Source organism: Hordeum vulgare, chromosome 7H, assembly GCF_904849725.1.
Source record: "Hordeum vulgare subsp. vulgare chromosome 7H, MorexV3_pseudomolecules_assembly, whole genome shotgun sequence".
NCBI lineage: Eukaryota > Viridiplantae > Streptophyta > Magnoliopsida > Poales > Poaceae > Hordeum > Hordeum vulgare.
The window spans coordinates 617,176,165-617,197,620 of NC_058524.1; the positions used below are offsets into that span (position 1 = coordinate 617,176,165).

General features: G+C 46.6%; 1 protein-coding gene across 1 annotated transcript; it reads left to right on the forward strand.

Moving 5' to 3' along the window:
- Positions 1-2,688: 2,688 nt before the first annotated feature.
- Positions 2,689-6,516, forward strand: LOC123412301 (probable LRR receptor-like serine/threonine-protein kinase At4g37250). Its single transcript, XM_045105257.1, has 2 exons — positions 2,689-4,889; positions 5,480-6,516. The coding sequence occupies exons 1-2, from the start codon at positions 3,008-3,010 to the stop codon at positions 6,223-6,225; spliced, it is 2,628 nt and encodes an 875-aa protein (XP_044961192.1). The 5' UTR covers positions 2,689-3,007; the 3' UTR covers positions 6,226-6,516.
- The last annotated feature ends 14,940 nt before the right edge of the window (positions 6,517-21,456 follow it).

Below are 21,456 nucleotides of genomic sequence, written 5' to 3' on the forward strand. Positions count from 1 at the left end.
TCTTCGTCTCCCACAAGCTTGACAGTATATTCTGATGCAGACTTGGCATGTTGTCCCGACACTCGACGATCTACATCCGGCTATTGTGTTTATTTGGGTGATAATCTTGTTTCTTAGTTTTCAAAAAGGCAGGATACAGTTTTCAGGTCCTCCGCTGAATCTGAGTATTAGGATGTTGCACATGCTGTAGCCGAGGCCGTCTGGCTTCGAGTCATCGACCATTCGAGCGTGCTACCATTGTTTACTGCGACAACATTTCAGCAGTCTATGTGGCATCTAATCCATTTCAGCATCGCCGCACCAAGCACATTGAGAGTGACATCCACTTTGTTCGTGAGAAGGTGACTCTGGGCGAGGTTCGAGTTCTACATGTTTCAACGAGTGCACAATTTGCTGATATCTTCACCAAAGGAATTTCCAATGCATCCTTCGCCGACATACGCTCCAGTCTCAACATCGTCACGCCCGACGTTGACACTGTGGGGGGGGGGGGGGATATTAGAGTATATTCGACCGGTTTGGTTTAGTTTTGGTAGTTTGAATTCTAATATATCTCTTCTATACTTGGACTCCAAGACTTTGTACTTATATAAGCAACCATTGACGCATCAATCAATATACAATTATCACACTAAAAATCTACGTCTGGTTTTTAGCAATGGTAAATTTGACGTATTTCATGGCTATTTATACTGGCGTGATGATGAAAAATTTTGTTTGCAAGCACACTAATTTTCTGACGAAAATTGAACTGAGACTGGTTTCCTGGGAGCAGATATTGTTTTCTTGTATGAATGCCTTAGAAAATGTCTTAGACTCTAAAAAGAGAGTGATCTAGGATAGCGATGGGACCCGCTAGAATGGGGCAAGGCAATCTTGGGGAGACGATGTGGTATCCTTGATCGACAAGTTCCACCGATGTTTAAATCGTGTTGATATGTCTTATTATGCGTCTACCAACATCTGGAGTATATCATGACACGACCGTCGAATTCCCGACGAAACACATGTATGGTCAACTCGGATTCATGTAAAGTTTTGAATCTGGGCTGATTGAGATCATTTCAATGTCTCGGTCTTACGGGTTGTATATTAGGGGTAGTCCTATGAACCTGAGTCCCTAGGCCTGTCCAAGACCCTACATGGACATCAACAACACAAAAGTCACTTATGCAACCATTCTTTCACCCGGACAAATGTATGTCACTCGGCATACATGACTTCACTTGGCCCGCTTTGTATCAGTCGGACGTTCCTCAACACTCAGATCGCAGCAGGACGTGGGCAACGATGAGACTACAACAACCATGAACTTGAACTATCACACGAAGTGCATTGAAGACGTGTGTTACGAGTAACGTCAGAGTTAGAGCTTTCGTTACTACCTCTGTCACAGTTTATAAGGCACACACGTGTACCTAGGTCGTTAATTTAACTTATATAAAATCTATTATTTAATATAAAAACTATATCATTAAAAAAAAACATCTAAAGTTTTTAATGATATATTTTTTTGTAATATATGATTATCATTAAGGTGGTCAAATTGACGACCTAGATACATGTGCCGGACTTATAAACTGAAATGAAGGGAGTACTAGTAACTTCCGTAGTTATTAGTATTTACTCGTCCTTGTAATAAAGGCCGGTCGATCGTGGCACGCTTTATATAAGCAACTTCTGGGCTTCTGAGCAAGGGTTCAACATTCTATACTATCTCATACTCTATAATCTAATACTAACCTCCGAGGCTCGAGACATAGGGTCGTTACCACTTTAAAGTGACGCTCGAACTCGTACATGTGACTGTATCCTGTGTGTCCTAGCTAGGCTTCGCCCTCTCATTCGTACCCCTGTACTATTGCCAGTATCATTCCACGACACGCCCCGAAAAGTGCAGCGTTGCTTAGTGAAAAGTTCAACTTGTATGAAGATCCGTCGCCTCCATAGACATTTGATCTGTTGATCCTTTCCTTACTGTTGTAACAATAACAGTATTGTGAAACCTTTTTCAACATACCTTGTGTTACAAAAAGATTTATTCCGATGACATAGGCACGCGTCGAGTGATGGAGGTCCTGGCCGGCCCATTAAAGGTTGTGCTTCGTTTGAGCAAACTCACAATTAAATGTCTTCGTATGCGGCGGAACTATATGTGTGATTGGCCGGCTGATTGTAATCATTTTTTCCGGAATAAGTTCAACTTGTATCTTTTCAACCAGTTTTTTTTTTTTTTTTTTTTTTTTTTTGCGAAGAACTTTTTTTGTGTGTGTGTTGTTGAAGCCGATTGGGGATCAGCCAAGGCCAACGTTGTTGAGGAGAAACAATCTGCACAATCTTTATCCAAATTTCTGTTAGCAACAATTTGCAAGAACGATCAAGTTTTTCTTCTTTTTTAGTAACGTAAGTGAAGTCGTGTGCGGGGGAGGCACGGGGAGCGGGGCGGCGATTTGGTTGCGACCCAACGTCGCGCTTTACGAGGCCACCACACTCTCACATGCATGCATGGTGGATCGATCGTCGTACAAGATACACGCCGCGCGCGTCACGCACCCGAAAACGACCTGGGCACTGCCTCCCCGGCTCACGCCCCAAAACTCGAATTTTTATCGCGGCCTCCTTCCGGGCCATGGCAACGGCGGATCTGCAGCAGCAAACGCCGTTCCCTCCCCCATTTCCAGCCATTTCTTTTCAGTAGCCAGCAGGAGTAAAATCCCCACCCACCACCTCACCCTCCCCTCCCCTCCCATCTTTATTCTCCTCTTCACATGCCATTGCTAACCTCCCACTGCTACGCCTCCCTCCATCCTCCCACTCCCCTCCTTCCTCCCTACTCTACTCTACTCCAGGCGCCGTCGGGCCGGGTCAACCGACCAGCCGACCTGCTGCTCCGCCTCCGGCTCGATTCACACGACCTTCCCCTGCCATTCCCATGTCGTTCCACTGTCGGTGCTCGTGGACGGACTAGTGATTAGCTCGTTCGTTCGTTCGTTCGGCTGCAATTGTAATGGAGGGCAGGAGGCGCGGCGGCGGTGCTGGAGCTAGTACCGAGATGGTGAAGTGCGTCTTCCTGCTGGTGGTGCTCGCGCTGCGTGGCCGCGGGGCCAGCGGGCTGGACGCGGACGGGGAGCTGCTCATGGCCTTCCGGCGCGCGGTCACCGCGGACCCGCTCGGCGCGCTCGGCAGCTGGAGCTACTCCGACGACTCCCCCTGCGACTGGAACGGCGTCATCTGCAACGGCTTCCCGCAGCGGCAGCAGGCCTCCACCACGCTCAACCTCACCTCCACCTCCGCCGACGGCAGCGGAAACGGAAACAGAAACTTCAGCACGCTCGCTCGCGGCGCCAACGGCACGCTGCTCGGCCTCAACGCGTCGATGGCGGCGGCCACGGTGTCGCGGGTCATCGGCCTCGTCCTCCCCGGCGCGCAGCTCTCCGGGTCGCTCCCCGCCGAGCTGGCCCGAGTCGAGCACCTGCGCCACCTCGACCTCTCCGGGAACGCCCTCAACGGCACCCTGCCCGCCGCGCTGCTGCTAAACGCCACCGAGCTCCGCGTGCTCTCGCTCGCCGGCAACGGCCTCTCCGGCGCGCTCCCGGACGCGTCCTACGCGCGGGGGCTCCAGGAGCTCAACCTCTCTGACAACGCGCTCGCCGGCTGGCTCCCCGCCGCGCTCCTCAGGGCGCCTGGGCTCGCCGTGCTCGGGCTCGCTAACAACTACCTCGCCGGCGAGCTCCCCGCCGGCGGGCTCGGCTGGCTGGAGGTCGTGGACCTGAGCAACAACTACTTCCGGGGCGCACTCCCGGTGGATTTCGGCGGGCCTCAGCTCAGGTTCCTCAACGTGTCGTCCAACAGCCTCACCGGCACGCTCCCGGCCCGGCTGTCCGACGTCGTGCCGGCCAACACCACGGTGGATCTGTCCAACAATAACTTCACCGGGGCGGTCCCGCCGGCCGGGCCATTCGCCGCGCAGCCCGCAGCGGCCTACGAGGGAAACCCGGGGCTGTGCGGCCCGCCGCTGAAGCACGCGTGCTCCATCCCGTCCTCGCTCTCCAACCCGCCCAACGCCACCGACTCGCCGCCGGCGTTCGCGGCCATCCCCAAGAGCGCTGCTCGGGCACCGCCAGGCTCTCCCGAGGCGCAGGCCCCGCGCGGCGGGCAGGGGAAGCTCAAACCTCTTGTGATCCTTGCCATCGTGGCCGGCGACCTCGCCGGCGTCGGGCTCCTCTTCATGCTCTTCATGTACGTCTACCACATCAGGAAGAAGCGGCGGGAGGAAAACCCGACGGCGCAGCAGCACAAGAGCATCGGCGGCGGAGCCAAGGCATCGAGCGTCGTCGGAACCAAAGAAGACAGAGGGGCCACGTCGAGGGGATGCTGCATTGGCGGCGGCAAGAACGACGGCTCCGACAGCTCGGACTGCTCGGCATCCTCGTCTGACGCGGCGTCCGACGACGGCGGCGGCGAGGACCCAAAGAAAAGAGCCGGGAGCTACATCGGCTGGGGCACCCCGCAGCACCACAGCAAGAACAAGCACGAGCAGCAGCAGAAGCAGGCGCCCGCGCCGGCGACGCTTGTGACGGTGGACGGCGGCGACGGCGAGCTGGAGATGGAGACGCTGCTCAAGGCGTCAGCCTACATCCTAGGCGCCACCGGGTCGAGCATCGTGTACAAGGCCGTGCTAGCGGACGGCACGGCGTTGGCCGTCCGGCGCATCGGCGAGAGCGGCGGCGCCGACAAGCTCAAGGACTTCGAGGCGCAGGTGCGCGCCGTGGCCCGGTTCCGGCACCCCAACATCCTCCGGCTCCGGGGCTTCTACTGGGGCGCGGACGAGAAGCTCCTCATCCATGACTACGCCGCCAACGGCAGCCTCGCCAACGTCGCCTTCACCCGTAAGCCTTCATCCTGCTCCACTCCATTGCTACAAGTCCAAGCTTTTTTCCTTCCTCTTTTTTCATCCTGGTCCACTCCATTGTTGCAAACCTAATTTCCATGAGATTTTTTAGCACTACTACTAGGTAGCTGCTGCATTATCCTGCTGCAATTTGGTCAACTGCTTGTGTTACTCATGAGTACTCGTACGGACTAGGGAGTAGTACGTCAAGTGCATGATCCATTTGCTAGAAATTCAGGCTGCAACGGACGGCGGCAGTCCTTGGCAAAGGTGGCGCCATCAGCCATAGTAGTACGACTCTAATACACCTTCAATGCACAAATTAGTGCGGCTGTAAATCAGCACTGCAAGTTAATTGGTTCTGGACAACGGTCATAAGTCATCATAATTTGGCACTAATGACCCAAAAGCATTTGCCACTTTTATCACTAGTAGTAACTATTTCTTGATTGTTACCACCAACCGGGAGTAGTACACTTTTTATCTTTTGAAACTTGATTACCACCTGAAGTACTCTTGCTTTGTAGAGTACTCTGTTCATGAGCTTCAGTTATCAAAATTGATTGTGTGTTGATTGTGGTGGTGCAGGGCGGTTCGGCGCGTCGTCGCCGATGCACCTGAACCTGGAGGCGCGGCTGCGGATCGCGCGCGGGGTGGCGCGGGGGCTGGCATTCATCCACGACAAGAAGGGGGTGCACGGCAACGTGAAGCCCAGCAACATCCTGCTGGGCGCCGACATGGAGCCGCTGGTGGGCGACCTGGGGCTGGACCGGCTGGTGTCCGGCGAGGCCGCGGCCAGCCGGGGCGGCGGCGGCGCGTCGGCGCGGCTGTTCGGGAGCAAGCGCTCCATGCACTCCACCAGCAGCCTGCCGGACCTCTCCCAGATGCCCGGCGGCGGCGCGGGACCCGGGGCGAGCCCGTCGGCGTCGGCCCCGCCGCCGTACCAGGCGCCCGAGTGCCTCAAGAGCCTGCGGCCCAACGCCAAGTGGGACGTCTACTCCTTCGGCATGGTGCTCCTGGAGCTGCTCTCCGGCCGCGTCTACTCGGAGGTGGAGCTCTGCCAGTGGCACGCCGGCGCCGCGGGCACCGGCTCCGTCGACGACCAGCGCGGCCGCGTGCTCCGGATGGCCGACCCCACGCTCCGCGGGGAGGCCGTCGACGGTAACAGCGAGGACGCGCTGCTCGGCTGCTTCCGGCTCGCCTTCGCCTGCTGCGCCATGGCGCCAGGCAAGCGGCCCGTCATGCGGGACGCCGCCGCGCTCCTCGACAGGATCTCGGTGCCCTCCTCCACCGCCACCGCCACCGCCACCACCACCATTGAAACTACTTACTGATTGCCCGGCAATAAACTGTAGAGGATAGTAGTACGTACAACTTGGATGATCTTTACCAATGGCCACCTTGCCGTGTTAGCCAGCCTCTTTTGTAGATTTGTTGTCACTAATTTTTGACGGTCATGTGATTAACCAACCCCGTTTTTTCAAGCTTGCTGTTTCCCCTGCTCTGCTCTTATTGTAATGCCATTGTTGCAAGTCCTCTACATCATACTGCTCCAGTTTCTTGCTAGAACTTGTCGGTGCTGCCATGGCACTTGGTGAAAAGAACTTTGTGCTATCTTTTGTTAAGAAAGGAAGCAAGTCTTCTTCTTGATCGTAGAAAGAAAAGAAACAAACTTTGTGTTGGGTGATGCAGAGTTCAGTGTATGGGGCTTACAAACCGGAAGCCGTGTCTTCTGGGTTGCTTTCTGCACTTGACCTCTATTCAGATGCTAAGTGGCCTAATTAACACCCAAAGTACTCTCTAGCCAAGAAGATTAGAGAAAGATGAGCACTGCTGCCTCACTTCTTGGACGTTTCTTCTGAAAATGTCGTGCCTCACTCCACCTTGCCTCCCCACATTTTTACTTCTTCTTCCCAAGAATATTCAGCATTTGTGGTATGGCAGGAAAGGATGGATCCAAGGGAATAAATTCTAATTGTAGTTATACAACAATAAGAGATCAAGATGGTTGGAGATGGACAGGCAGGCTTCTGCATCAGTGTTGTCACCACATCTTAGGGCATGTTTGATAGCCTCCACCAAGGATGCATAAGGGCAGCAGTTTCCTTGTCAATATATTTTTGTCTGTTTGGTAGGATGTAAAAGCTCTACTCAGCATGATCCATCTGATGCAAATAAGGCCTCATCATATTTGAGCCCAGCACCCCCGCGGAGGCAAGCTGAGGAGAGCAATGCTGAGCCCAGCTCCCTCGCCCCGTCGCTCCCCGGCCGCCTCGCCCTTGCCTCTCCCGACCCTGTCGCGCCACGCCTTGCCCGAGCCCCGGCGGCCTCGCCCCTCCCAAGCCCCGGCACCCTCGTCCTCTCCCTCCCCCGCCGCGCCGGGCCCCTCCCGAGCCCCAACCGCCTCGCCCGAGCCCCGACGGTGGCCTCGCCCGCGCCCCGCCGTGCCCCGGCGGCCTCACCCTCTTACCCCCCGGGACTCCTCTCCCCGCGCGCCCCGCCGGCCCTCCTCTTCCTCCCTCGCAGTGTACCTCTTCCTCCTTCCTCTTCCTACCAAACAAAGTCTCACCTCAGCATGTATCAACATATACATTACTACCAAACAACAGCAAATGCATCTATTCAGCATGTTTACACTGACCATGTGTTCGGTGAAAACAACCATGCTAGGTAGGGAATGCAACCAAACATGCCCTTAGAGCATCTCCCACCGCGTCCCCAGAACACCTTCCTAAGCGTATTTTTAATCGCCGACGCTAAAAATCACGCAATCGCGCCCTAAGGACGCTGTTTTGCGACGAATTTGGCCAAAACTAGCCCCAGTGACCCCATGCCAAACCCTGGCCCCCCGGGGCTGCTTGGGGGCATCTAGCGCTAAGCCTCTCTCTTCTCTCTCTCTTCCTTTTTTTCTGCTAGGTCGATCATGTGCATGAAAAAAAGAATCTTTCCTCTCTTTCTATCTCTCTCTTCATGTGGCCGGCTGGGTCGAGAATGATTGAAATAATTTGTCCCCCAAACCAAAATTTTCGTCGACAACCCCCAAACGACAAAAAAAACTTCATGAAGGATCAAACGGCCGAAGATGCTCTTACACAATTTGTAAGATAGGCCCTGGAGGTGAAGAAATCTGGAGACTCTGCATTTCCTTGATGCAGATATGGTCAAATGTGTCGTCCTCTTGTTAGTTGATGAACATATACTCCCTCTGTTTAAAAGTTTTACTAGGGGACTATATACAAATGTATATTAAAACATACTTTAAAGTATAAATTTATTCATTTTGCTTCATATGTAGTCTTTTAGAATAATTTTCAAAAAGACTTATATTAAGGAACGGAGCGAGTAGTATTTTTGCTCTCAGGTATGCTGCCAAAAGCTATCCTTAATTTTGTTCAACCAGCTCGATTAACTATCTCTCTCCTTTTTAATGGTATTTTTTTTGCCTCACCTCCCTCTACAATCTATTTCGGCTGGATTTTTTCGCCTCACTTTCCCACCACCCATTTGTACTTTGTACCTCTAAAAAACCAAAACAAACACACTTTGTGTTACCACCAAGCAAACGCAACGCTCAACCAACCCCTCCTCCCTCCCCCGGTCTTTCCCATCTTTCTATTGACCGTCTTTCCCTCTCTTCTATGGTTTGGCGCCTCGTGCGCCACCGACATTACTCCTGTGTTGCTGCCCCTACTCGATCAAAAAAGGGTTTCCCCCCGCTTTGTATTACAAAGCAACCAACCGATACAGTCAACAGCAGGTGCTGGGACGGAAGCAGCACAATCACACCCAAAAGAAACGAAAGAGAAACAACAAAAGAAAAAATGCCGATAACGACGGATCAACGAAAACGAAGAAGCTTCACGACGAGTGTGCCCACCGAAGATCTCCCACCAAGCTCCAAGGCTCCGAAGCACCGGTACCGATCAACACCTCCAAGAAGGACCGCGACGATGACGACGCTGCTGCCAAGGGTTTCCCCCGGTACTTGACGAGGCAAGAGGAAGGGTTGCCCCCGACACCCTCCAGGAAGGCCCGGCGGCACCCACAAGCGTCGCCGCGTCGGTGTCGGCCAGGCCGACAGGGGTTTCCTCCGATCCCAACCTTCACCTCGGATGCTCCAGAGCCTACCACCAAAGCGACCACCATCTTGCGCCACCGCGGTCATGAAGCCTCCACGCCGTCTCACCACGACACCATGAAGTGAGGCCTGCACAGCGGGGAATAGGAGCCGGGACTAGTAGCCACAACACCGTCGGCACGCGGGAGGGTACAACCTCCACCGTCGATGACGGCAGCCGACCGGACACAATAGCAGGAGCATACCAGGCCCGTGGGCCCACAGGCCCGGTCGGGCTCTCCACGCCCGTAGAGCTCCCGCCCTCATGCTGTAGCAGGCGCGCCTTCGGCGTCGCCGCCCCACGTCCGAGCCGCTCCTCCTCCTCACCACACAGACAACGATGCAGCCATGCCGTGAGCCAGCTCGCTAGGACCCAGATGGAGCCCATAGGGCCTAGATCTGGGCCGGGGATGTGCCATCGGCCAACCTGCGTCACCACGCCGTCTCATCGCCAAGGGGCAACACCACCACCTCACGCGTCGCCGGCCACTGCTGCCGGGTCGCCGGACCGTCGTCGAGCCGAGGAGCACCGCCGCCGCCCCCATATCCCGGGCAAGGAGGCGCGCGGGGGGACAAGCAGTCCCGTCGCCGCCAACACCACCCGGCCAAGCGCCGGGGCCGGCCGTCGGCGGCGGCAGGAAGGGAAGGAGGAGAAGGGAGGCCGAAGAAGGGCGTAGCTCGCGCCGCCTCGGCCACCTCCCGGGGAGGCAGCCCGGGGCGGAACCGGGAGGGGAAGGGGGGCGGGGACTGCCGGCGGCGACGGGGGAGGCCGGCGGGGGAGGCCGGCGGCGGCGGTGGGGGAGGGAGGGAACCCTAGGAGACGCGGGGGTCGCGGGCTACGGAGACGCCGTTGCTGCCCCTACTCCAACTCCCACGCGCACCGGACTAATATACCTCTCCGCCCGTCACTCCATGGGAAATCAAGTGTGAGTAGCCAGCCGATGAGCTTCCCTGTGGGACCTCCTCGTCGCGTCCATCCAATGACTTCCTTGCCGCGGCCATCCAATAAAAAAAAACTGGTCTCGTACATTTACTAAATTTATGGAAAAAAACTTGAAAATGAATACCATGTGAAATTATGGTTAACTTTATAAAAACATGAATGCTTTTTGAAATTTCCAAACATTTTTGAAAATCACGGACATTTCATAAAAAGGAAAACAAATTTTAAAATAAGAAAATAAACACAAAGAAAAATAAATAAAAACAAAAAATGAGAAGAAAAGAGAAGAACCAAAATAAAATAAAGTAAAACTGGAAAGCCAGTAAAATAAAAACAAAAGAACTGGATGTGCTAGTTCGTAAATCATCTGCATAAATAGGCCGGCCCAGACTTGTCGCTCTACCCGCCACCATGTGCGAAACAACATCAATCTGCCGGATTCTACTTTTCTATTTGGTTTTCATTTTTTTTCTCCTGTGTTTTTTCTCCTTTTTTGTGTTCTCTTAGATTTTTTCAATACTTCATTTTAATACTTTTCGAATTTATTTTCATTATAATCTTTTTTTAAATTTGAAAATTGTTTGAATACTAAAATGATGGTTTAAATAACTTTTTAAAATTATGATTTTTTCCTGAAATATTTCTTAAATGTTTTTAATAAAACATTAACTATTTCAATTCAATCTTTTTGTATTTATTAGTTTTGCTGTGAACTTAAAATTACAACTTTATTTATTTTTCTTAAAACCTGGCATGGATGGCTATCATGGGGATGCCCACCTGCGGCCAAAGTTTGGATCATTTAAAAATTGTCCAAAAAAAAAACCATGTTCAACATAGGGTAGGGTGTTCGATAGGACAGAAGGCTCCATTTGGGAGCACTTTGTTTATCGACATCTGGTAAAGGACCCCAAGTTTTCATTGCTTGTATGATTAATTCAAGGCATCATCCAAGTTGTTTTGGTGTTCGATTTTTTTTTTGTATTTTGTGGACTTTTTCGGTCAAAAAAGACTGATAAATGACCGGACATGTCGCAACTTGCAGACAGTGCCGGAAATCATTCAAACATCGCATGTATGCCTACCATGAGCATGCCCACCTGGTTGCAAAAGTTCATATCATTTTAAAGAATGTCAAAATTAAACCATATCGAACGAAGAGTGTCCATGTGGGCTAGTAAGCTACGTTTGAGAGCACATTGTTTCTCAACATCCTTGAAATGGCCTAATTTGTTTCATAACTTTCTATGACCAATTCAAGGCACCATGCCAAGTTTTTAGGTTCTCGACAAGTTTTGCATTTCTCGAGTTTTCTGACTGGAAAATGCCAATTTTGTGGTTAAACTCTACGATGGCGATGATACTATAGGGGAGGTTCTGCGGCAAAATAGCTCGATGCCAGAATGATAATGGTTGGATGTGTCGCAATGTGCATATTGTGTCGAAAGTCATTCAAACATGATATAGATGCCTACCATGGGTATTCTCACCTACGGGGAAAAGTTGGGGTCATTTACAATAAAACATGATGTAGGGTGTCCGGGTAGCCAAAAGGCTCTGTTCGAGAGCACTTTTTTTCGGACATCCATCCAATGGTCTCAATTTATTTTCATGGCCTTGTGTGACCAATTCAAGGGTCTATGACAAGCAGGGGCGAACCCAAGGAAAAAATTGAGAAGGGGCAAAAATATATGACCATATTCATGAATTAACAAGGCAATTCTCCTTATAAACTAAAACCTAGGAAAAATCACTTCATTCTCCATGAGATAACCACATTCATTGCAGATCTAAAATAATAACAAGTTGAAATAAAATAACTCAAAATAGTATTTAAATATCTTGTTCCGAAGTTGCGAAAGCGAAGATCGACACATTGTTAATAAATAATAATCCAACCTACAATCTGGAAGAAAAAACCATTGTCAAATGTAGGAAGAATGAAAACATTGAGGAATTCCCTTATAAAAATGAAAAAGGCTTTAGCACACTACCTTTCTTTTCATCCCACGACTCTCTTTCACCTCATGAACACGTTTAACTACCACTTCCTTCGAATTGTTTTAGCAATTCTTTTTGTACGAAGAAAATACGACTATTGTTCATACCAATTAGCAATAAAATGCTGATTGATCTTCACAATTGTCCTTGTCTTCAAAAATTTTAGAACGACGCTGATAAGTCCCTCGCATCAAGTACTTTCTTCTTATATCTTCGTGTTGATTGGGATTGTAATAGAGAAAGTAGTGGTTGCACCCGCGGTGCACCCCCACAAGAAAACATAGCAAAAATTTCAAAAAATTCTAAAACTTTGTGGAAATGATCATCAACAAATGTTACGAGTGCTTGCAAAGTTTGGTGGTCAATTAACATTCGAGGATCTTCATAAAAAAAGTAAAAATTACAAAATATGCTCAAATAGTGCACTTACATTTTGACTAATTTTCAGTGATTTTGTCTTTTTTGTACTGAGCTCCTCGAATATTATGTTACCACCAAATTTTAAAAGCGCTCATAACATTTGTTGTTGATCATTACCACAAATCTTCAGATTTTTTTGGAATGCTTTGCTCTATTTTCTTGCGTTGATACACCGTGGGTGCACTGAGCTGGAGTGTAGAAATACCACTCTCATTGTAATATGCAATCCTCTTCCTTTTCTTTGTGAGCCATCTTCCTTTTAGATGGATGCATTGGAAGCTTGTTCAATTCAACTAGTTTTCATGCATCTTGGTGATTGTCGGTTTTTCGGATAACCTCTCCATTACATTCCCAACAAGTTTGAAGTGCTAAAACAAAAACATTAAATGAATTGTCAAGTTGAACATCAGGCGTCCTCCAATGCATTGGTGTTTAGGCAAGTGCTAAGCGCATTAAAAATCTTACCAACCAATCTCTTCAATGCATAGGTGCTTAGTCTTTGTTGTTGTTTCTTGGTAGGTTCTGGGCTGTTTCTTAGTTGTAGGCTTCTTCTAGCCTTTCACAGATTTAGAATTTATATGGGCTTTTGAAAATAAGTAAAAAATTGGGCCAAGCGGGGGCAAAATAACGAACCCATTGGGGGCACACGTAGCTTGACAAGATTGACCCTAGTGTATGAACAAATATCGAGTGGGGGCAGCCGCCCCCACAACGATCAACTTACGTCCGCCTCTGATGACAATTTGCGTGGCTTCTCGACAAGTTCTGCATTTTTCGTAGTTTCCTTGGTGAAAAAAGGGCGATAAATAACCATACATGCCACAAGTTTTATATGGTGTTGGGAGTCGTTAAAACATTGCACTGAGGTCACGTACTGCTACAGAGTCATACGGTAACCCTGTCTTGGAGGTCATGTTGCTGGACAACAATGAACCTACAAGCTATGAAGAAGCAATGCTGGGCCTGGGTTCCGACAAATGGGTGGAGGCCATGAAATATGAGAGAGGATCCATGTATGAAAACAAAGTATGGACTTTGGAAGAACTACTTGATGGTCGTAAGACTATTAAGTACAAATGGATCTTTATAAGAAGACATACAATGATGGTGAGAGTCACCATTTAAGAAAGTTCGACTTGTTGCAAAGAGGTTTCCGACATGTTCAAGGAGTTGACTGGATGAGACTTTCTCACTCGTAGCGATGCTAAAAGTCTGTTGGAATTATGTTAGTAGTTGCTGCATCTTATAGATGGATGTCAAAACATTGTTTCCTTGACAGTTTCCTTGAGGAAAGGTTGTATGTGATACAACCAGAAGGTTTTGTCTATCCTAAGGATGCTAACAAGTATGCAAGCTCTAGCGATCCTTCTAAGGACTGGAGTAAGCATCTCGGAGTTGGATATGCGCTTTGATGTGATGATCAAAGCTTTTGGGTTTATACAAAGTTTGTGAGAAACTTGTATTTTCAAGGAAGTGAGTGGGAGCACTATAGAATTTCTGATGAGTATATGTGGTTGACATATTGTTGATCGGAAATGATGTAGAATTTCTGGAAACCATATAGGGTTGTTTGAAAAGTTGTTCTCAGAGGAAAACCTAGATTGAGATACTTGAACATTGAGCATCAAGATCTATAGAGATAGATCAAGACGCTTGATAAAACTTTCAATGAAATGCATGCCTTTACAAGTTTTTGAAAGAGTTCAAAATAGATCGGAAAAGAAGGAGTTCTTGGCTGTTTGTAAGGTGTGAATTTGTGTAAGACTCAAAGACCGACCACGACATAAGAAAGAGAAAGGACGAAGGTCATCTCCTATGCATTAGCCATAGGCTCTATAGTATGATATGTTGTGTACCACACCTGATGGATGCCTTGCCATGAATTTGTCAAGGGGCACGAAAGTGATCTACGAATGGATTACTGGACATCGGTCAAAAGTTATCCTTAGTAACTAGTGGACTAAGAATTTTTTTCTCGATTATGGAGGTGTTAAAAGAGTTCGTCGTAAAGGGTTATGTCGATGCAAGCTTCGACACTAATCCAAATAACTCTGAGTAGTAAACCGGATTCATATAGTAGAGCAGTCCTTTGGAATAGTTCCAAATGCCGTGTGGTAACAACATCAATAGGATGACACAGAGATTTGTAAAGCACCACAGATCTGAAAGGTTCAGACCCGTTGACTAAAATCCTCTCTCACGAGCAAGACATGATCGAGCCCGAGAACTATATGGGTGTTAGATTCATTACAATCACATAGTGATGTGAACTAGATTATTGACTCTAGTGCAAGTGGGAGACTGTTGGAAATATGCCCTAGAGGCAATAATAAATTGGTTATTATTATATTTCCTTGTTCATGATAATCGTTTATTATCCATGCTAGAATTGTATTGATTGGAAACTCAAATACATGCGTGGATACATAGACAACACACCTCGTTGATCAAAGATGGTCAAGGTTTCCTGCCCATAGGCAGGGCCCGCCCTGTGTTTCGGGATGCCTTAGGCAAGCTCAAAAACATGGGCCCCTATGTCCTAAGATCATATATTTTTAGTTTAAAATTTAACTATAATAATTGACTGATTCCATCGACAATTATAATTACAAAATTTCAACTTACTTAATCAACAATAATAATACTAAGAAGATAGAGAAATGAAACTAAAATGACATGATTACCTCAAATAAGAATTTAATTCTTCGAAATAAGTTTCTTCGGGCGTTTCTTGATGCAAAGTCATTCACAATCAAGATTAACATTGTCCAAGATATCCTTCTCAATGCAGCACATAGCCAAGCCATTCAATCTATCTTGCAACATAGTAGACCTCAAATAATTTTTTGTAGTTTCCGTTTAGAGAAACTTCTTTCAGCCGAGGCTACAGTCACAATCACTGTTAAGAGGATCCGATATGCAATAGAGACATTTGGATAGCAATCTACAACCATAACAAACTAAAGAATCTCAAGCGCTGACATCAAACCATCTGGCAAAGTTGCGTGCAACACTTTTAACTCAGAGACAAAATCATGAAGATCAACATCAGATGAGTTATCATCAGAAAAAGCTTTTGCAAAAGTAGTGCAACATTCCCATAAATTGGTATCATCCAAGGACTTCAGATTTTTTGAATTGAATAAGAAACCAAATAACTTTTCAAATTTCTTCAACTGATCAAAGGGAGTGGTCAATGAAAGAATTGCCTTGTCAACGATGACTAGAAAGTAAGTAACTCTGAAGGATTCCATAGCTGACAACTGTAATTTCTCATCTTGATCATTGGTTTCATCATAATGCCTCTTTCTTTTGCTTTGACATTTTGTAGGAAATTCTAGCTCTATGTCCATATCGGATGCAATGGCTTTTGCTATCTCAATACTAGCTTGAAATCCTTCATCTGTACTTCTGAAAATATGATATGACACCTTGAATGTGTTTTATAGTAGCATCAATGCATACCATCTTTTCCTGCATATGTTGGCTCACCATATTTACAAAGAACAAAACATCATGCCAAATAACCATGCCAACTAAAGTTTCAAAATTCTCAAGTGCACTAACCAAAGATTGAGCATCACTTACAGCTGCTGGGTCATCAGTAGAAGTCTCCTCCAGTTCCTTCAAAGCTGATCTTACATGGATAGTTTGGTACCTAATAGGTTGCACACTTTTTATTCGACTCTCCCAACGAGTATTGGACAAAGGCTTGCGAGTTAGTTTTGTTCCTTTTGGAAGATTGTCAAGCAAAATCTTCCACCTTTTAGTAGAACGTGAAAACAATACATATATTCGTTGTATAATACCAAAGAATGTAATAGCTTGTTTGGAAGATTTTGCCATATCACAAAGAGTGAGATTCAAACTATGACAAGCACATGGCATATACAATGCTTTGGGGTTTTATTTAAGCAAGCGACTCTGCACATCTTGGTATTGTCCCTGCATGTTGGAACCATTGTCATAACCTTGACCTCTCACATCAGCAATATTCAAATCAAAGGAACTCAATGTATCCAATAGTACATTCAAAAGCCCTAATCCCGATGTGTCATCAACCTTTAGGAACTCTAGGAAAAACTCCTCCACTCTCGGAATGTTGCTTGACATATTGACACAACGCACAATGAGAGTCATTTGTTCTTCATGGCTCACATCCGGGGTACAATCCAAGATAACCGAGAAATACTTGGCATCTTTAATGATCTTTAAAATAACCTTTCTCACGGCATCGGCAAGAACTGAGATCAACTCTTTCTGGATTCTGTGGCCAAGATAGTGATGATGAATTTCATTACTTTGAATGTGTCGGATATGTTCTTGCATAACAGGATCAAATTCAGCAATCATTTCAATCGTGCCCAAAAATTACCATTATTATCTTGATACAACTTCTCATTTGATCCACGAAACGCCAAAGTATGTTTTGCAAGAAACTTTACAACAGAAACTATTCTTACCAATACTTGTCTCCAACGCTCCTTCTCCTTTGCAATCTTCCTTTGCATATCATCATCAATTGTCTTGTTTTTGCTTAGTCTCAACGTAACTTCGTTCCATGTATTCATGTTTGTTAAATGCTCAACGTTGTTCTCATGTTCTTTGAGTCGCACACTCAAACGCTTCTAGTCATTCAATCCATCACATGCTAGCGTAGACTTGCCCTGTTTTGATTTGAACAACTTGCAACAAAAACAATATACTTTATTCGCAGCTTTATGGTAAACCAACCACTTTATGTCAACAAACTCACCATTACTTAATTTTCTGGAGTAGAAAGCATATGAAAAGTGTCTACCAATGATGTCGTTCTCAAATTCCCAATCTGGTTCTCTAATAGGTCCCTTCTTAATTAAAATATCCTTTTGGCATTGTCAAGAATTTCCCATGTTTTTGGATCAAAAATAAACGAAAGGGAATCTTCATGTTCGTTATTAGCAGAAGGCTGCAAATTTTCATCCATTGTACTGTCAGCATCAACTTCACAATCTGTTTGCTCCCGTGTATTTGCGCTATCTTCATTGACCTCAACATCTGAATCAACATGCTCGGGATTACTTACTTGCCCTTGTTGTTCACTGGCATCAACATTGCTGGAGGATGTAAAGTACCTATTCAAAGAACCCTTCAATGGTTGAATTTCCAGATCACTTTCTTTTTTTTTCTTTTTTCAGCACCCGGTAATTGCTTCTTCTTAGGCAACATGACAGACCCTAAAATTATGAAGAAAAGAGGAATAGAGAATACAAAGAATTAGAAATTTATACATCAAATGATTGAAACCTAGACATACATGAAAAAGTACTTGAATTACTAATTACTAAATAAAGATGATGGATGGACTACGTACTAGTGTTGAATTCCCATGTTGATTACTCTTCTAATACTGAATTTTGATGGATGGATGGACGGGGTCCAAGCCAAAGAAACCGTGATAATCCTACCTTTTTGACTGACCAGAAAATCGGCTATTACATTCATGCGTGATAGCCCTGATGGATCATGGATGGATGGACGGGGTCCAAGTCAAAGAAGCCATAATGGATGGATGGATGTTGTTTCGGATGTCCTGCAGTACCTGATAGTTTCGGTCTTTCGGATGTCCTGCTGCTCCTGCAGTACGGCAGTACCTGATGTGTCCTGCAGTTCCTGGTTACTGAATACTGATCAGTTGATACTTACACGATAGATCGATCCAGGGCCAACCGACCAAGACGAAGACGCCGCTCGCCGCAGTACCTGCTGCTCATGCGTGATGGATGGATGGCCGGACTGCCGGCGCCGATGCTGCGCGCGCGGCGAGCCGACGACAAGCCGGCTGAGGCATCGTATGGGTATGACCGAGGCGCCGTAGGGCAGCGCCGCACCGGAGATGAGGCGTGGAGGCAACGAACAGGTTTCTGCAGTAAAGTTTTTGATCGGGCCTAGCCATCTATATATGATGTCATGTTTTTTGTATATTTTTACATATTTTCTAATGGGCTATGTTACATATACATACTATATTATGGACCCCCCTCCTACATGGGCCCTAGGCCGTCGCCCCGCGGGCCATACGCCAGGGCCGGCCCTGGCCATAGGCAAGCGTTGTCATTTGATAACGGGATCACATCATTAGGAGAATGATGTGATGAACAAGAATCAAATTATAAACGTAGCATATGATCATGTTATTTTATTGCTATTGTTTTTTGCATGTCAAGTATACATTCCTATGACCATGAGATCATGCAACTCACTGACACCAGAGGAATGCCTTTTGTGTATCAAACGTCACAACGTAACTGGATGACTATAAAGATGATCTACAGGTATCTCCAAAGGTGTCTGTTGAGTTAGCATGGATCAAGACTGGGATTTGTCACTCTGTGTGATGGAGAGGTATCTTGGGGTCCACTCGATAATACAACATCACAAACAAGCCTTGCAAGCAATGTGACTAAATAGTTAGCCACGGGATCTTGTATTACGAAACGAGTAAAGAGACTTGCCGGTAACGAGATTGAAATAGGTATGGAGATACCGACGATCGAATCTCGGACAAGTAACATACCGAAGGACAAAGGGAATGATATACGAGATTGTGTGAATCCTTGACATAGAGGTTCAACTGATAAGATCTTCGTAGAATATGTAGGGTCCAATATGAACGTCCAGGTCCCTCTATTGGATATTGGCTAGAGAGTGTCTCAGTCATGTCTGCATAGTTCTCGAACCCGCAGGGTCTGCACACTTAAGGTTTGGTGACAATATAAGTATAGTTGAGTTGTTATGTTGATGATCGAAGGTTGTTCGGAGTTTCGGATGAGATCACGGACATGACGAGGTACTCCGGAATAGTTCAGAGGTAAAGATTCATATATGTGATAATAGTGTTTGGTCTCCGGAATGTTCCGGAATTCACCGAAAGGGGTTTCGGATGTTTCCCGAAATGTTCGGGTACGAGAACACCTTTATTTGGGCCGGGGAAAGCCCACTAGGCTTTAGGAAGGTGCAAAAGGAGTTTTGCGAAGGCCACAGGCCAGACGCCAGGGACCCTGGCGTTTGGGGCCAGACGCCGAGGACCCTGACATTTGGTCCTGGAGTCTGAGGAGGACTCTTGTCTTTCGTGCCAAACCGACTTTGAGGAGGTTTTTTCTTCAAGAAACGATCCCAGGGCTCAACATATAAATAGAGGAGCAGGGCTAGCACCTAGAACACATCAATATTGCCCCAAGCAGTGTGCCAACAACCTCGCCCCTCTAGTTCATCCTCTGTTATAGTTTCCGTTGTGCTTGACGAAGCCCTACGGAAATAGTTTCACTACCACCGACACCACACCGTCGTGCTGCCGGAACTCATCTACTACTTCGCCCCTCTTGCTGGATCAAGAAGGCGAGGACCTCATCAAGCCGTACGTGTGCTGAACGCGGAGATGTCGTTCGTTCGGCACTAGATCGGGATGGATCGTGATGGGATCGCGGGACGGATCATGATGGGATCGTGGGACGAACTGCGATTTGGATCGCGAAGATGTTCGACTACATCAATCGCGTTATATACGCTTCCGCTTAGCGATCTACAAGGGTACGTAGATTCATTCTTCCCTCTCGTAGATGATCATCACCATGGATACATATTGCGTGCGTGTAGGAATTTTTTTGTTTCTCATACGACGTTCCCATGTAACTTCCTAACATAACTATTTTCATTTTTTATTTGGCAAGCAAATGCATCCAGATATGTAAACCTCTAGGACAGACAATAGTGATTAAATCAACAGAAAATCTTGTCTATGGTAGCCTGATGTCCTAGTTCCGCAAGAGCAATTAAGAGTGTACCTATTAATAGTGCATTCAGGTGACCCTCCCCACTCTTGGCATCCCAGCCACCTCTCTTGCAAGGCACGAATTTCTGAAAAGCTAGAAGAGACTGCACGATAAAATATCCTTCCACTAAAGATTGGTAAAAAGCGAATACTCAATCCGTCTCGGTGCATTAGGCATTTTATGAAAATCAAATAATCCCAGAATGCTAAGGCACATTATAGTAATACTAGTTTCATGCATATTAATTAGACCCCATCGATTAATTGAAGGACCAATGCATGCAATTTATGCATCCTGTTTTTTGAATTTGAAGAGGTCTTCTAATTAATAGCATGTTTTTAGTTGAGAAAACAATAATGTGATTGGCTTCCTCTATAATTTAATTTCTTCTCTTACCCAATCTCTACGTGCCTATGTTGCAGTACACCTTCTAATATGCTTAATGCACCGAGACGGAGGGAGTAACATAGTGTGTAAATTTCTTAAGGAAGTCAATTAGGAACTTCTACATATTAACCAACTATCCAGGTGCAGCTACACCCATCATATAAAATATGCCTAGGCTTGACTACAAAGGCAAGACCAAAACTGCTTAGAACAAAATCAAGTTTAGGAACAACAAAAATTAACTAGAGTCGGAAGAGTAGTGCGTTGATGGCATGTGCAAGCACAATATACTCAGTCTCATCCTTGTAGGCAACAATCAAATGCATTAATGTGACCACCTTCTGTTTACCAGCCATACAAAGGGCATATGTGTCATCAAGTACACCTATATTGATCAAACAATAATGATGTGAAAATAGTGGAAGAGGAAAAGACTTACAATTGTAAAAGATCATGCAAAAGTTTTACCATATCTGTCTGCTACACTTGTTGTGCTGGTCTCAACTGCATACCTAAGTCGGGGTGCAAGTTCCTCATCACAACTAACTCTAAAGAAATAAGTCCGATCGACATTAAGTTTAATCCAGAAACCATCTTTTGACACTGTCTGAGCTCTGAAAAATAAAAATCCACGATCCTCTATTTCCCCCAAAACAAAAAAAATGTGAACATAAAGTGCTTATAGAACTTTACATGTTTTGCCTTCTTCTTTTTTCAAGATATCGATCATAATGCGGAAGGAGATACGATAAAAGACTGAGGAAATGTATATGTAATTGCTATTTCTGGCCAAACCATCGCTAATCGCTTCACAAGAGGGTCGTAGAGATGCCACTATATTTGAAAAACCATATGAAAGATAGAACTGAAAATTGCCTACCTGGGC